The 18,145-nt window shown below is 48.5% G+C and overlaps 1 protein-coding gene across 6 annotated transcripts in view; it reads right to left on the bottom strand.

The window, feature by feature from the left end:
* Nucleotides 1-18,145, bottom strand: part of cdk5rap2 (CDK5 regulatory subunit associated protein 2) — a 46,991-nt gene that overhangs the window by 1,566 nt on the left and 27,280 nt on the right. For 3 of the 6 annotated variants that reach the window (XR_013812619.1, XM_079755810.1, XM_079755813.1), the window contains exons 33-47: nt 17,886-17,993; nt 17,323-17,468; nt 16,819-17,228; nt 16,246-16,478; nt 15,541-15,586; nt 13,858-14,138; nt 10,065-10,496; nt 8,238-8,363; nt 7,189-7,302; nt 6,325-6,502; nt 3,705-3,826; nt 3,090-3,281; nt 1,728-1,802; nt 603-847; nt 209-337 (exon numbers count right to left, since the gene is read on the bottom strand). Coding sequence is in view for 5 of the 6 variants with exons in the window: in XM_079755810.1 (XP_079611936.1) it covers nt 209-337; nt 603-847; nt 1,728-1,802; nt 3,090-3,281; nt 3,705-3,826; nt 6,325-6,502; nt 7,189-7,302; nt 8,238-8,363; nt 10,065-10,496; nt 13,858-14,138; nt 15,541-15,586; nt 16,246-16,478; nt 16,819-17,228; nt 17,323-17,468; nt 17,886-17,993 (2,837 nt within the window). In the remaining variant the exon portion in view is untranslated. The remainder of the gene's footprint in view (nt 1-208; nt 338-602; nt 848-1,727; nt 1,803-3,089; nt 3,282-3,704; nt 3,827-6,324; nt 6,503-7,188; nt 7,303-8,237; nt 8,364-10,064; nt 10,497-13,857; nt 14,139-15,540; nt 15,587-16,245; nt 16,479-16,818; nt 17,229-17,322; nt 17,469-17,885; nt 17,994-18,145) is intronic. The other 3 variants (XM_079755811.1, XM_079755812.1, XM_079755814.1) reach the window with 3 other exon arrangements.

Here is an 18,145-nt window from a genome sequence, read left to right as displayed (position 1 = left end):
AGGCTCCTGTTACACTCAGGCTCATCTCCCGCACATTAGTGGTTTGTTTTAGAATGGATGCATTTGTAGAATAATCTCCCAGACACCTGCGGTGGCGGCTGAGGGCTGTGTGCGCATCAATGCAGTTGTCCAAAGAGGTAGGGCGTGGCAGCATTAAACGGAAGTCACTTCCTAAAGTGAAGCGCGAGTGCTGTCAGATGACACTAACCTGCTGGTTGGAGCCGTGGTCCCCGGCTGTGTGGCCCCCAGAGGGCAGAGAGACCCTCCAGACCAGGTGCAGCAACCTGCTGGCCTCCTCTAGGACCTGCTGCATGGTGCCCACACTGCTGGACAGACTCTGCACAGACGCACATCCTTTAGCTCTCAAACACACTTTAAAAGCTCCGGCATTCATACCCCAAAACATGCACCATGCTGCATTATAATCAGCTCTATACACGTTTAGTGTTTAGGTTCATTTGTATACACAGAAGGGACTTTGTCAAGGTGTGGATCGGCTCGGTCAAAGCAGCAACGTCAGATTGGAAATCAAATGGTAAATAATGTAAAGCAACAATAGACCCTGACAGATCAACCAGCCCACCCCCCCCTGGAGCTCCTACCCTGAGGTCGGGGGGCCCCTCCTGCAGCTGGGCGTCCATGTGCTGTGTGAGGCGCCGGCCCTCAGAGATTTGCTTGCGTAGGGCGTGGTGGTCCTGGATCAGCCCCAGGACGTGGGGCCCGTGGCGGCTGGCCCAGAGCCGGTGGCCCGGCACCAGGCGGGACGGGGGCCCCGGGGCCCCGCTCTCTGAGCTGCTGCAGCTGCTCAGCTGCTGGGAGCTGTTCTCCTCCCGCCTCCTCGTCGTCTCTGCACACAGGCAGCCCCCCGTCAGCTCGTGACCCCCTGGACGCTCAAAACTGTGACGACCATACATGGCCCCATACTCAGAGGCTCATGAGGCAGATGGCGCCTTTCCAACGGCAAAAGTGGGCGTGGTCCGGACTGAGCCGGGATGAGACGGACTCATGTCGCAGTACTCCTCCGTTGGGGTACCAAGACGTCTAAAAAGGGTGCCAACAAGTTCGAGCTACACACGCCGTCCGTTGATTGGTCAACAGAATAGTCACTTCTGTTTGCCGTCCTTCTTGGACTTCCTACATTGTTGCTCTTTGTTTAGTGTGTCGCGTTCTTCTTTTTCCTTGGATTTAGTAGCAGGCTACACTGTGTCGGGCTGCTATGAGGTCACGATGCTTACGTAGCCATTCAGCTTAAACCCTGCCCTACCATAAGGGTACTGTCGGCGGTGGAAACGCGAGCCGTAACTGAGCTGGGCCAAACCGCACCTTCACTACTGGGCCAAGGCGTGCTGGGCCGAAACGCACCCACTGCTGGAAACGCCCCAAGAGAGCTGCTGCAGTTCAACCTGTCTTCCGCTTGGTCGTGAACGAGTTACCAATAAAGAGACCAAACACCGTCAGCATCGGAGGTTCATGGACTGACTTGATATCGGTGAGTTCACTCACATATAATCTCCATTTGTTGATTCTATTTGAAATCCACTCCAATTTAAATTAAATGACACATTATCATTCATACCAAATGTCCCTTATAAGCAAAAACTAGTTTTATTGACTCATTCAGTGTGGGCTGAATGTGAAACTTACGGAACACCACAGATTTGGGAATTAGTAAACAGGCTGTACTGAAACATACATACTATACTAATATTGAATGTGCGGTTCCTCACCTCGGAGAACAGGGCTGTGAGAGGCGCGGTGAGCAGGGTCCCGGTTCTCCTGTCCAGGGGAGCGCCCTCCCTCATCTAGAGCAGGAAGTACACACCGGAGCGTCAGCAGGACTCAACACATCACCCTCAACACATCACCCTCAACACAGACACCCTCAACACAGTCACCCTCAACACAGTCACCCTCAACACAGTCACCCTCAACACAGTCACCCTCAACACAGTCACCCTCAACACATCACCCTCAACACAGTCACCCTCAACACAGACACCCTCAACACATCACCCTCAACACATCACCCTCAACACAGTCACCCTCAACACAGTCACCCTCAACACAGTCACCCTCAACACATCACCCTCAACACATCACCCTCAACACAGACACCCTCACTGATCTGCTCGCTGAGCTGAGGGCCTCTGGTCTAAGGTGGGCTTGATGTCCCGCCCCCTGACCACTAGGAGACCACCAGCACAGCTCAGGAGGTAGAGCGGTTTGACTGGTCACCGGATGGTTGCTGGTTCGAACCCCTGAGTGTCGAGGTGTCCCTGAGCAAGACACCTCACCTTGACTGCTCCTGACGAGCTGGCTGTGGTCCTGCGCGGTTGACTCCGCCATCGGTGTGTGAATGTGTGATTGAATGGTAAGTCTCTTTGGATGAAGGCGTGGGCAGAATGCCCTGAATGTAGTGCAGTGACCTGAGGCGGGCAGCAGGTAGTTGAATGTAGTGCAGCGACCTGAGGCGGGCAGCAGGTAGTTGAATGTAGTGCAGTGACCTGAGGTGGGCAGCAGGTAGTTGAATGTAGTGCAGTGACCTGAGGCGGGCAGCTGGTAGTTGAATGTAGTGCAGTGACCTGAGGTGGGCAGCAGGTAGTTGAATGTAGTGCAGTGACCTGAGGGGGGCAGCAGGTAGTTGAATGTAGTGCAGTGACCTGAGGCGGGCAGCAGGTAGTTGAATGTAGTGCAGTGACCTGAGGCGGGCAGCAGGTAGTTGAATGTAGTGCAGTGACCTGAGGCGGGCAGCAGGTAGTTGAATGTAGTGCAGTGACCTGAGGCGGGCAGCAGGTAGTTGAATGTAGTGCAGTGACCTGAGGCGGGCAGCAGGTAGTTGAATGTAGTGCAGTGACCTGAGGCGGGCAGCAGGTAGTTGAATGTAGTGCAGTGACCTGAGGCGGGCAGCAGGTAGTTGAATGTAGTGCAGTGACCTGAGGCGGGCAGCAGGTAGTTGAATGTAGTGCAGTGACCTGAGGCGGGCAGCAGGTAGTTGAATGTAGTGAAGTGACCTGAGGCGGGCAGCAGGTAGTTGAATGTAGTGCAGTGACCTGAGGCGGGCAGCAGGTAGTTGAATGTAGTGCAGTGACCTGAGGCGGGCAGCAGGTAGTTGATGTTGATGGTGTCGGCGTGGCGGCCTCTCAGCAGCTGCTCCTCCAGCCTCTGCCGCAGCGCCGTGTTGGTCTGGATGCTTGTCTCCAGCTGCAGCCGCAGGCGGCGGACCTCCGCCAGCAGCTCCGACAGGTCCAGGGGCCCGGGCCGCTGAGGGGACCCCTCGCCCTCTGCAGGGGGACCGTGGAGGTTTAAAGGGGGGGACACTGACATGGACTGAGGACGCAATGGTGGAATGGATTACTGAGATATTGTTATGGATACATGCAGAGCTTTAGCCCCGTAGAATGCAGTTATATCTTCCGATGCAGCTCACTGCCAGTGTCATTTCCCTAGACTGTTGTCATTCAAGGGCCCAATAAAATAAAAACTGTTCATGACAGAAATACTAATACAACCAGTGTTGTCAGATTGGGTGGAAAATCTGGCCCAATCTGGCAACACTGAATACAACACAGACAGTTTAAGATGTTGCACGGTGCATTACTACTAACAAGGAACATGTTTGGTATCCATTTGGTTGTTTATAGTATCAGCCCACCCTTTGACCCAGAACCTTGTGGGCAGATCCCATGAGAGTGAAGCTGCAGTACCTGTTGCGCTGTGGGCGTCCGTCTTGATGCGCTCACAGACCTGCAGCTCCACACGCAGCGATTGCAGCAGATGCTGGGAGTCCGACAGCTGCTGCCTCTGGAGGTTCACGTCGCTCTGCAGCCTGCAGCGGCACAGATTACCACACCACCTCAGTACACTCAGAGGTTACCACACCACCTCAGTACACTCAGAGGTTACCACACCACCTCAGTATACTCAACAGCATGTGGGTTAGTGTGGAGGGTAGGCTTTATGTCTCAATACTCGTTTCCCAGGTCCTATATACACGTGTCAACCTCTTCAGAGGACTACATCTCCACAACATAGAACACGTCCTCCTCGTACCAATAGAGCAGCCCTTTACACGGGGCCCATTAACCACTTCATTCTTCAGCCTCATTTCATGAGGTGAAGACAAGATGTGAAGGGAAGATTGTGAAGAACTTCAAAGTTGTGAGAGAATTCTCCCCCGGCTCCGTAATGAGGCACGGTGGAGGTTGTGCCCTGGTGGGTGGACTTCTAAAACCGCCTCTTGGATACACCTTAGTGGTGTTCCATGCAGGACAATGTGGACAAAAAGGTCAAACATATTACCTCATTACAAAGGTCTGAATTTAAATAAAAAATGAACACTGGCTACCAGTCATTCAAGTGAGACGACGTATCTAAATATACAGGCAGTGGAAATGTTACAAGGTGTTCAGCGGGTCAATCGCCGGTGCAGAATTCCCAGAATATCGATCACTGTTCCCGTTACACATGAGCCAATGCAGGAAAGGATTAAAATGTTTCCAAATGGAGCCCAGAGGCTTGTTTGATGTTTTATGCGATCAAACACAACTTTGATGACCAAACAACAAAATGTAAGGCATCATTAGTGTTTGGAACTAGAAAAAGGGACGTTTGTTCAGCATAAATAGAACATAAATAGGAGATGCCTTCAAGTTTAGCAGGTGCGTTCTCAGAAAGAAGAACGAGATTGAGGTGGGAGCAGATAACCCAGTCACCTTCTCTCCAAGCTTATGATCAAGTATTACATCAAGCCCACGGCTAATGTGTTCAACAAGGAAAGCTAAAGCCCAGCATGTAGAGATACCCAGAAAACAACCTTGTTATGGGGGATGAACCAGTATCATGTGTCCTCCTCTCTCAGCTAGTGTGACTAAGGGCCAGGGGCTGCCCGTGTGAGGGCCTCTAGTCCTCATGACCTCTAGGCCCCCTCCCCGTGGGCTCTCATCCATTGCTCCCTGGGTGAGTGCTGAGGTGATCCTGGCTCATGTTTCGGAGTGGTTTTAATAGTTCAGCGTAATGGGACAGTAATAAGTCTTTACAATGGTCATTGACTGCTTCGGTTTCACGTTGCACACACAGAAGGAGCTAATGACCACATATCCATGGGTCTGAGAGTGCCAGTGTATCAACAGCATGTGTGTGTAGTACTGTCCACACATAGGTTAATCTAGGTACCGGAAACATTTGGTCTGGATGTACTTTGTTTCCTATGTGTACGTCCCTAAATGCTACACTAGCTGAATTGTTCACTAGTCCATTGTGGGGAGTATGTGAACAATACTCCACACTTTACGTCTAAAGTGAACAATATGTGTACTATGTCTAAATGGATGTTGAAAAGCTATGTACAGGAGGCAGGACAACGACAAATCATTTTCTGGCTCTGATCGACCTCCATTATTCTTTTATGGTTTCTCTCTCAGGTTAAGAATGGTTCCACTTCCAGAGGAACTATTTTATCATGCAGACTTGTGCTGTGCAATGGTAACGTCACATCATACAGATTGTTATTGTTTGAAGCTCACATACCTGTTCTTCAAAATTCATCTCAACAGTGTCCTATTACTTTTTATTTTCCTGTTTCCACCCCGTAGAATGTCAGACCATCTTTGATTTACTGCCCCAAGAATTCTGTTGTATGCGGTCACTCACTACCCAGGGAGACGTGGCCACATGACGCACTGACCAACGCAGGATACGTGTGGCCGCTACCATCATGGGTCCAAGATGTCTGAGCAATACTACAACCTTAATCCCTCAGGCACAGGGCAGGGAGAGAGTACCTGTGGTCTATGAACTATAATACAGCCCTAACCCCTCAGCCAAAGGGAGAGAGTACCAGTGGTCTGAACTATAATATAGCCCTAACCCCTCAGCCACAGGGGAGAGAGTACCTGTAGTCTGTGAACTATAATATAGCCCTAACCCCTCAGCCACAGGGGAGAGAGTACCTGTGGTCTAAACGTTAATACAGCTCTAACCCCTCAGCCACAGGGGAGAGAGTACCTGTAGTCTAAACGTTAATACAGCTCTAACCCCTCAGCCACAGGGGGAGAGTACCTGTGGTCTAAACGTTAATACAGCTCTAACCCCTCAGCCACAGGGGAGAGAGTACCTGTGGTCTAAACGTTAATACAGCTCTAACCCCTCAGCCACATGGGGAGAGTACCTGTGGTCTAAACGTTAATACAGCTCTAACCCCTCAGCCACAGGGGGAGAGTACCTGTGGTCTAAACGTTAATACAGCTCTAACCCCTCAGCCACAGGGGGAGAGTACCTGTGGTCTAAACGTTAATACAGCCCTACCCCCTCAGGGGGAGACAGTACCTGTGGAGCTCTTCCCTGCTGCGCTGCAGGGCGTCGGTCAGCGTCTGGTTCTCCTGGGTGCTGGGCGTCAGCCGGGCCCTCTCCTGCCTCAGGGCCTCCAGCTCCGCCCGGCTCTGCTCCAGCCGGGCCGTGCGGCGGGCCAGGGTCTCCCGTAGCGCCTCGTTCTCCTTCTGCTTGTCTGCCGGGAGGAAGAGGGGGTGCGGTGGGGTTACGTGTGAAAGGAAACCCCGCATTTATCTGTGGAGATCTGCATACTATTCTATGTCAAAAGGCCCATGTTAAAATAGGAAACCTTTGACGTTAGAACGCATTATCTGTAATACGGCTGCAATGCAGACTTATAACGACTTATATCAAGCCCTTATTTGTAGATACATTACAGATAGTTTTGTATATAGTGTATGTTTGCTTATATCTTAACATAAAGATGTGAAAACTTCCCTGGCGGTAAAAGCCTTTCTCATTGTAAACGTTCTTGTGGTTCAGTCAGGTGCTGCTGTAGTGTTCAGTGCTCAACACCAGGTGCTACTGTAGTGTTCAGTACGACTCAACACCAGGTGCTGCTGTAGTGTTCAGTACGACTCAACACCAGGTGCTGCTGTAGTGTTCAGTGCTCAACACCAGGTGCTGCTGTAGTGTTCAGTACGACTCAACACCAGGTGCTGCTGTAGTGTTCAGAACGACTCAACACCAGGTGCTGCTGTAGTGTTCAGTGCTCAACACCAGGTGCTGCTGTAGTGTTCAGAACGACTCAACACCAGGTGCTGCTGTAGTGTTCAGTGCTCAACACCAGGCGCTGCTCTAGTGTTCAGTGCTCAACACCAGGTGCTGCTGTAGTGTCCGTAGTGTGTAGTGTAGTGTTACCTCTGGACCCCTGGGCCAGCTGCTCCTTCAGGCTGCGGTTCTGCTCCCAGAGGAAGCGCACTTCGCTGGCCATCTGGCCCTGCTCCTCGCTGCCTTGGATGAAGATGTTGGTCGCTGCTCAACACAAATCAGCACCATAGACCAGCATCACAAGTAGGGTTTAGAACAGGGGGCAATGAACTATGGTTCGGTACTGTTTTTATAATGGTTCTTCATTATAAGAGAAGAATATTAATAGAAACTAGGACTGCCAGTCAGATAAGTATTCAAAGCGCGACCCAAGGTACCGTGCTGGTCAAGCCATTTATGGGGTACCTCATTTCGCCTAGACGCGACTATGCCTCCAACAGGGGCAAAACACACACACAGACACACAGTCACACTCAATAGTATATGTCGTTTACGTATGATTCTAGGCGTCATTCTTCTGGTCCTTGAGGCCAGCCTATGCAAAGGGGGTTGGCTCCATGTCTCCAAGTAGTATCCAGTCCCTGACCACTTCTCAAGTGTCATTGTGATTGATTGAATATTGAAATATTCTGAATAAGTCTGCCATTATTTACACAATCAAAATCCCTTCAGGGCATTTTAATCAGACAAGTCCATAGATCATGTGTATCAAATGGTTTGTTTGTCATGTAAGGCTTGGGATCTGAAAAAGAGTTTTTCTGAAAATGTCACTGCACAGAAAAAATAACCGCAAATGATAGCACCCCCCATCAGAGGGGACCAGCTCTTCTGACTAAAAACTGAAACCTTTTTACCATTCCAGCGCTGAGATAGTCGCTCTAATGATGCCTTCACCCCACAATAACAATATGAATACCTAATAAGAATCCCTACAATAACAATAAGTATCCACAGATACAGTGAATACATTAAAAACAAAGCGGCCATCTTGTCTGATCTAGGTCTTGGTGATATTTGCGCTGCCATTGGCCACCTGTTTGTTCCACTATACATGTTAATGAGTGACCCTGAGGGATCAGCGCAGCCACTAGCGGGATAGAATGAAACAGCAGCAGGATTCAGTATCACAGAGAGAGTACCTGGGTCCCTCTCCACCTCAGCCAGCCTCCTCTCCAGCTGCTCTCGGAGGCGGTCGTTGGTCTGGATGCTCTCCTCCAGCCGCTGCCGCAGGGCCCGGATCTCCTGCAGGTGTTCGGCCAGCAGGTCTGAGAACACAGGCACACACACACACGAGTCAGAACACAGGCACACACACACGAGTCAGAACACAGCCACACACACGAGTCAGAACACAGCCACACACACGAGTCAGAACACAGCCACACACACACGAGTCAGAACACAGGCACACACACGAGTCAGAACACAGGCACACACACGAGTCAGAACACAGCCACACACACGAGTCAGAACACAGCCACACACACGAGTCAGAACACAGCCACACACACGAGTCAGAACACAGGCACACACACGAGTCAGAACACAGGCACACACACGAGTCAGAACACAGGCACACACACGAATCAGAACACAGCCACACACACGAGTCAGAACACAGGCACACACACGAGTCAGAACACAGCCACACACACGAGTCAGAACACAGCCACACACACACGAGTCAGAACACAGCCACACACACGAGTCAGAACACAGCCACACACACACGAGTCAGAACACAGCCACACACACGAGTCAGAACACAGCCACACACACACGAGTCAGAACACAGCCACACACACACGAGTCAGAACACAGCCACACACACGAGTCAGAACACAGGCACACACACGAGTCAGAACACAGCCAAACACACGAGTCAGAACACAGCCACACACACGAGTCAGAACACAGCCACACACACGAGTCAGAACACAGCCACACACACGAGTCAGAACACAGGCACACACACGAGTCAGAACACAGGCACACACACGAGTCAGAACACAGGCACACACACGAGTCAGAACACAGGCACACACACGAGTCAGAACACAGCCACACACACGAGTCAGAACACAGGCACACACACGAGTCAGAACACAGGCACACACACGAATCAGAACACAGCCACACACACGAGTCAGAACACAGGCACACACACGAGTCAGAACACAGCCACACACACGAGTCAGAACACAGCCACACACACACGAGTCAGAACACAGCCACACACACGAGTCAGAACACAGCCACACACACACGAGTCAGAACACAGCCACACACACACGAGTCAGAACACAGCCACACACACGAGTCAGAACACAGCCACACACACACGAGTCAGAACACAGCCACACACACACGAGTCAGAACACAGCCACACACACACGAGTCAGAACACAGGCACACACACGAGTCAGAACACAGGCACACACACGAGTCAGAACACAGGCACACACATGAGTCAGAACACAGCCACACACACACGAGTCAGAACACAGCCACACACACGAGTCAGAACACAGCCACACACACGAGTCAGAACACAGCCACACACACGAGTCAGAACACAGCCACACACACGAGTCAGAACACAGCCACACACACGAGTCAGAACACAGCCACACACACGAGTCAGAACACAGCCACACACACGAGTCAGAACACAGCCACACACACGAGTCAGAACACAGCCACACACACGAGTCAGAACACAGAGACATACATTAGCATGCAGGTCAGTCACACATTTTAAATGATTGTCTCGGAATGTTATTCCCTATGTAAAGCACTCTGAATGGCCTTTGAATTTCTTAAGTTTGCATTATAATTAAACGTCGCCTTGAATTGCCTAAACGGTGTAATCTATTGCAGGAATGACTACAATTGTGGTTGAAATCCTTTAAATAAAACACTGAAGGTCCGATCCAAGCGAACAGGACAGTAGTAGAGAAGAGGACCTGTGGTCATGGCCCCAGCCTGCGGCCCTCCGTCCTGACGCGCCGCTGCCCGTGCCTCAGCCAGTGCCTCAGCCCGTGCCTCAGCCTGCGCCTCAGCCAGTGCCTCAGCCTGTGCCTCAGCCTCTCTTCCACCAAAGTCGGCCTGAGGTGGTGACCTGGGCCCGGCCGGGGGGTGCCGAGGGCCCTGCTGGGCCTGGACGGAGCGCTGGAGCACCAGCTCGCTGCGCAGCGTGGCGTTCAGCTCCTGGCTGCCCCTTAGCTGCTCCTGCAGCCGGCCGTTCTCCCTCCACAGCCGGGCTCCCTGTGTTTTGCTGCTACGGTGACGGTCCCCGGGGCTCCGGTCCACGCCTCCCCCGGCTTTGGCGCCGCCCACAGGGGGAGGAGCTTGATGTCTGGCAGGGTTGGGATCTCTTTCTGTCCCGTCTGTGTGGCCTTGACACACACAGGTAACACAGCTGAATGCCAATATTCACTAGCAGGCTTCTAAATAACAGTCTCCATTTCTATTGTGTGACTTCAAAGGGCCTTTCAGCAATTGCTTCCGTCGTTTTGGCGATGGAACTCTTAAAAAAAAAGTGGTTGGCCTTAGTGTAAAACACTCAAATGCATTGCGGGAAAGAGGCCCTAAACAAATTCAAACATATGTGTGATAACCTTAAGCAGCTCCCCATTCTTCCATTCAGGTGGATAGGTGGCCCTTAATAATGCAGCTCCAACAGGCCTGGAACAGGACACCCTGCGCTCTCTGCCTGCTTGCTAGACGCCTGGGTGCAGCCGAACAGAGGGGACGGGGCCTACAGGGACACCACTAGCTGCTACTAGATCGGCTCTGATTCAAGAAGTCTCCGTGCCTTCTTGACCTCATGATAATAGCCCGGGAAATAGTGTGGGGGGGGGGGAATATGCATTTTTTATAAGGAAACATACAGAGCTAATTGCAGGGACTGACTATAACGATAGATGTGGAGATGGCCTTGTCATGTCAATCTCCAGGGGTACTGAATACTAGGATTGAATTTAGGAAATGAAAGAGACTGTGAATATGCATATATATTTCTAGGAGCAGCCAGGCAGGCTGGGGACATTAGGTGTGGAACCTAGAGCTCTTTGGGCTGGGAGTCAAACATCATAACCACTAGAGGGAACCACTAAATCATCCACACCCCCATAATAAGATGGAGGTCTGCATCATGCAGTGACAGAACATAATTGATAGTTTGGAAATCGAATAAGGCCTACATGATGGAAAAACATTTTGGTTTGTTAAGGCTATTGTTTGGGGCAGGTTACTTTGTAATTGGCCTATACTGTAGAAACATTAACCAAACGATGGCTCTATATAGAGGAGTGCTGCTGCCGACCCTACTGGGATATCTATACAACACACAGGACTCCAACCAAGATCAAGTCCTTAGGTCACCACTAAACACAGACTCCCACCAAGATCAAGTCTTTAGTTCACCACTAAACACAGACTCCCACCAAGATCAAGTCTTTAGTTCACCACTAAACACAGACTCCCACCAAGATCAAGTCTTTAGTTCACCACTAAACACAGACTCCCACCAAGATCAAGTCTTTAGTTCACCACTAAACACAGACTCCCACCAAGATCAAGTCTTTAGTTCACCACTAAACACAGACTCCCACCAAGATCAAGTCTTTAGTTCACCACTAAACACAGACTCCCACCAAGATCAAGTCTTTAGTTCACCACTAAACACAGACTCCCACCAAGATCAAGTCTTTAGTTCACCACTAAACGCAGACTCCCACCAAGATCAAGTCTTTAGTTCACCACTAAACACAGACTCCCACCAAGATCAAGTCCTTAGGTCACCACTAAACACAGACTCCCACCAAGATCAAGTCCTTAGGTCACCACTAAACACAGACTCCCACCAAGATCAAGTCTTTAGTTCACCACTAAACACAGACTCCCACCAAGATCAAGTCCTTAGGTCACCACAAAACACAGACTCCCACCAAGATCAAGTCTTTAGTTCACCACTAAACACAGACTCCCACCAAGATCAAGTCTTTAGTTCACCACTAAACACAGACTCCCACCAAGATCAAGTCTTTAGTTCACCACTAAACACAGACTCCCACCAAGATCAAGTCTTTAGTTCACCACTAAACACAGACTCCCACCAAGATCAAGTCTTTAGTTCAGCGCCTCAGCTTTAATATTTGTTGACTATCTTTCTTATCTTAAAGAAGACGACTTTCAAGTGCTATTGAGAAGTGCGATCATTTGAATACACCGCCACAGTATCGCTATGTTGCTTTACATTTCACTTTCAGTTTCAATGTATAATGACAATGTCATTATACACGACCGGTCATTATACACGAACGGTGATTATACACGACCACTAAACGTTGGCAAACAAACCTATTTTAGTCTTAACAACAATATGCAACAGCAAAGGATTTTATTTTGGATTAAGGATGTGAATAACTCAAATTTTTCATGGTCGAATAATCGGTGGGTGGTATGAACGAAAAATTGATTATTCAATGTATGCTGACATTCAGAAAGGCAGCCATTGATCGTCGGCAAGAAATCACAGTATCTTAAACGCAAAAAAAAAACAACCTGCTAAGTAGTACCAGTCAAATTGTCTGTTCGGCCAACAAAACGAGAGCTGGTAAATTGTGAAAAATGCATTAAACTGTAATCCGAAAACGCGGTTATATGCTATACCCTATGGTATCTGTGGTATAAAGGAATAGCGGCGGTCTATACTTTCAACATAAAGTGTACAGATTTATGATTCTAAATTCGTCCCAGCCTTTATCCCACAGATACTCTAGGGTCTATAGCATATAACCGCGTTGTCTGATTACAGTTTAATTCATTTTTCACAATTTACCAGCTCTCGTTTTTAAGAATAATCACTGCGCCATTCGTTTCAATGGGAATCGGGACGGTCTATACTTTCAACATAAAGTGTACATATTTATAATTCGAAATTCGTCCCCTTTATACCACAGATACTATAGGGTCCATGGCATATAACCGCGTTTTCTGATTACAGTTTAATGTAACAGTAAACTGAAAACATCGCTAATTAACACCACAACTGCAAATTAACCACACAGAGATAACCATGGCAACCGGCCAAACAAATTTTCTTTTTGCGATCATTCTGCGCGCGCATCCGCCGTGTTGATAAACAAATAATCCCCCTATAAATTAACGGTCTTAATTTATTTTCTATGGCAAGTGACCATGGTATAAGCGGGATAATGCCCCTGGACACCTGTCCAACATTAGTTCCGTCCATTAATTCTTGTTTATTTGAATGGGAAAAAATGGTAACAGTTCAAATGTTAAAAATCGGCTATGACCCTCGGGAACGAATAATCAAAGAATCGAATATTCGGACCCATCCCTATTTTGGACTTTATAAACGTGATTTTATTGATAACATTACTGACATCATTGTAGTTCCACTGAAAGTGATATTTCCAGGAAGTGCCTCGTCTTAGAGCTGCCAGGTCAAATCTTCTCATTGTAGACCAGATACATCCATGTACTGAGGTGGGTCACACACAGACTGGTATTGGAAGATGCAGCACGTGATATGGTAGATGTTGACTTTTGAGTCAGAATCTTTGTGAAATTGTTGACAGGTGATCAAATCTACAAAGTGAGGTCCAAACATGACTCTAAAACCTTCACACATTAGTATAAAGAAGAGACAGCTTCCTTTTGGAAAGGGCTGACCTTTGAACCCCTAGTATTTACACATGAACAACTATACACACATGTGGCCACTCATACCGTGAGGCGCCAGGGCTCCGCTGTGGGTTGTGGGGCTACGCGTTGTGGGACTGCGGGTGGTTGGACTCTGAGCGGTGGGGCTGCCGCGTCCCGACTGCGACACCTCGTAGGACGGGCTCCGCTCGGGGGAGCTGGAGCAGCAGGAGGAGGCTCCGCTGGGACCTCTCAGCTGGCTCTGGAGGCTCTGGACCTGCTGGTTCTTCTCCTGCAGCTCCCTGGACAACCTGGGCCCATCAACCACACACTTTATGGATGTGGTGCTTTGGGGGCAAAGCCCTGAGCTACAAAAGTTACGGCAGAAGGAAAACAGCACAACGAGAACAAGACAGGGAAACAAAGTTTCAAATAAATGATACATGCGATTAAGGCAGATATACATTTGTCAGATAGATTTCAAACAACAAAAGGTCACTTCTTCTACTTGATTAGAAGAGAGTCCAACTAAAGGGTAGTTTGGTTTGAGATTGAGGGCCAGAGACGAGGACCAGATGTAGAGTCTTCAATCCAAATGGTTTTGCCTTTAAGGTAAAAGCACTCCTTTTAAAGATAAAGAAAAAGATCACTGCAAACAGCATGCTGTCCCACTTGGACCTGAGCCTGTGACTCACAGGTCCAGCTGCTCTCTGGTGGACTGGGCCAGATTGAAGTTCTGCTGGACCAGAGAGTGGATGTGCTGCCGCAGCAGCTCTCTCTCACCCTCTAGCTGCCACCGTAGGTACTCTATCTCCTGCTGAATGCTAGCAGGACTGTCCTGAAGAGTGCTACTATACTGCAGCTCCTGCTGCCACTCCTCAGGGCTGCCCAGTAAGAATACGCATGATAGATATGAGATGTGTTAAAAGATGTAGCTGACATATCAACTAAAACTACAACTCCATGGAATGTCCACGAACAATGCCTTATATTGCAAAAACAATATGCCGCATATAAATTGTAGAAGGAAATCAGCAAAGACAACAAACGCTGGTCAAGCTGTTTCTTCTGTTATTACAAACAAATTGCGGTTAGTCACACGCCTTCATGTTATAACCTCCATAAATAACAGTGCATGAATAAACATGTGCTATAGCTGCGGTATATAAATGCCTTGGATAAAAGCTAAAAGCCCTAAAGGTAAATGTATAACATTGAGAATGATGATTGACAATAAAGAATTATTTTCAAAAGACTCCGAGGCATCGCTGGAGACAACAAAGACCATAGCCGTGTCAGTCCCACCTGACATGTTTCTCATGGTGGAGAATGACCCACATGAGGTCATCGGAAGTAGGTCAGAGACAAAACACTGTCCAAAACACAATATACCCTGGGGTAGTAACGCAATGGGCAACTGCTGGGGTGGGGGTGCCTAGGTTTTAAAATGGGGCAAATGACAGACACTAAAGCAGCTCAAACTGCCCCGACCAAGTCTACACACAGAACGATAGGAACCAGTTAGGATAGTCAGCATCACCCTTAATATGATAAACCCATGACTGGGAATATTGGTGGTGAAATTCAGAGGCAACGGCAAAAAGCTACAAATATTGAAGTAAAAACTAAAAACTAATAAATCATAATAATAATAATAATAATTGATGAAACTCAAAGACTTTACAGTGAAGGGGGGACCTCACTAACCACAACCAATGTGTAGCACCCACATGGGTGAGTAGAATAATGCTTTAAATTGAGGTTATATACCGTTGGGCCAGCTCCAGAGCATCCTTATTGTCCTGGTGGCCGTCTCCTGTTAAACACATAAAAATGTACAATAACTAACCTGACTAGAATAAAACATAGAAAATGTTAAATCAGAGTCGAACAAAAACAACATGATAGCATTGGCAAATATGCTTTCGATTGAATGTTAAAATGTCAAACTTCGCCACTGTGTTAAGGAAGTTAAGGATTAGGCGTGTTTGTTCAGTCCCCAGGTTAGTGGTGGCCATTGCATAAATCCAGATGTAAATCCACCATGATCTTTTGTTCAGGTGTTCCAAGATTGGGCTGTCGGCCATCAATTGACATCCATTATATCCCAAACAAGTGGTTAGCAGCTCCCAGAGCTGTATCTTTATTTTGACCAGCTCCGGTAAGCCCATATGAAGTAACCTGGCTTGGAATCTTTCTCCAACAGAGCCCAGAAGGAAGTTTAAATTTTGTGTTTACACGCCACTTCGCATCCTGACAAACTGAGAGTAAGAGACTTTGATGGTATTGGCATGTGAACGCAGGGTGAGAATGTAAGCAGAATGAAACATAGCCCTTTGTCCCCAATGAGCCTGTCCATTGGTGGCTCAACAAAAACAATGGCTGATTTACATCTCTACATAGATAATGTCAACAATTAACAACCGGCAAAATCCTTTAAGCAATACTATACATTTATCAATATAAAGAACACACCTCTGTCCAGCCATCCCTCCAGTCTCTCCAGAATGCCCAGGCTCTTGTCCAGCTGCCCTCGGAGGATGTCTCCCCGGAACAGATCAACGTCGCTGGCCTGCAGCAGCTCCTGGAAGGCCCGGCTCAGCTCCTCCAGCTGCCTGCGGTGGGACAGCCCCAGGCCACAGCGCTCCTTTATCTGCTGCCTGAGCGCGGACAGCTCCCTGGCCTGAGACTGCACCAGCGAGTCCAGCCTGACGGGGTCAGTATGGGAGAAGGCAGGGTGATGTTCACATTGAGAGGGTTTGTTAGAGGGCAATGATAATGACAAACAGTTGAACCACAAATCTTGTGTACAAGACATGTGTCGTATCATTACTCTACCATTTTGAATTACAATACATATGACATACAATATGGTCATCAATATAAATGTACCACTTTATAAATGTATTGTACTTTGTAATTAATTATAACTTTTTTCATACAGCATTTTATAAATGTACTAACTATATAATAAATATCTGTGTCACCATCCCTTTATTATAAATGTACTGTAATATGAATGTAACTAGCATGGTGGTAGCAGTTTACCTTGCGGGCGAGGCAGAGCGACTGCGCTGTTGCACCTGCTGCAGCTGTTCACTCATGTTCCTGTTGAGACTCCTCTCCCTCTCCAGCTCCTGGTTTAGCACACCAATCTCCTCCCTCATCCTCTGGCCCTCTCCGTCCCGGCCTTCCTTCAGCTCCGCTCCAGAGTGACTCCTCTCCTGGCTGCGTCCATACACCACGCCGGGCCAAGCATGTTGATCCCTGGAGGCGTCCACCGGCGTTGACACCAGGTTGCTGGGGAAGATGTGGCGACCCAGTAGGCTCTGCATCTGCTGAGCGACCCGGGTCTGGTTCTCCAGCTGAAGCCTCAGCTCCATGACCTGTGCCTTGAGCTCAACAGGATCCTCAGACACGCCGTAGTCCTCGAAGGCCTGCAGGCTCTTTAGACTCACCTGGAAAAGAAACAACACAATATTTAAACATAAACCTCAACACATTTCAACATTAAAGCCAACAGATTTCCAGGTAAAAGAGTGGAGAGCTCACCTTGTTGGAGCTCAGAGCAGGGGAGCTGGGGTAGGAGGTGGATGTGGATTCCAGGTACTCAGCGGAGGAGAAGGAGCCTTGCACCTCCTTCAGCAGAGACGGCAGGCTGCAGGTGCTGTCCCCGGGCTGCAAGCAACCCTTCAGATCTGAATCAACATTAAGATCAGGGTCAAAGTGGTCAGGTACAGAGAGGTCCAAACAACTACAAGTGTGTTGGAATACAGTCCCTCTGACAGGAAATAGAGGTGAAGAAAGTAGCTGGTGACTGTAGTGAGATATAGAGTAGTGTAGTGAAGAAGAGGAAATATAGGTGAAGAGTTATGCATTGTTTAAAGCAGGGGCCTTCATAAATTCAGTTGAAACATGCAAAAACAGTGTGAAACGTTGACGGTTTGTGCAAAGCCATCCACAATGAAGGGGAGGTAGAAACCCAGAGGTTTGCAAACTAGTGTTATGAGATCTCCGCTCATAACCAGTCGCGGTACCGCCTCAGTTCAGTGATCATGCACAAAGGCTGTTTAACCACCACCAGTGGGATTAGTATTAACTCAACCACTAGCTACCTGTGCTACTGCTCTCTTCCCTATCGTTCTCACTCTTGCCACTGGTTTCGTAACCCAGGTCCTGCAAATCCACCTGCACGCACTTGTCGTCCTGCTCCAGAGGTGGCACTGGAGGCAACAATGTGGAGTTAGGAAGGGAATCAGGGATGTGGATATATAAATGGTTGTAATGTTGAGAATGTTCTCTTTACGTATTCCCAGTTATAATAAATTCACTAGTTTTCAAGTCATTAAATAACATTAATTAATTAGTGACTCAT

This window comes from Pollachius pollachius (assembly GCF_949987615.1).
Source record: "Pollachius pollachius genome assembly, chromosome: 18".
Lineage (NCBI taxonomy): Eukaryota > Metazoa > Chordata > Actinopteri > Gadiformes > Gadidae > Pollachius > Pollachius pollachius.
The sequence above is the reverse complement of the archived record's forward strand: the minus strand, read 5'-3'. Positions and strand labels throughout refer to the sequence as shown.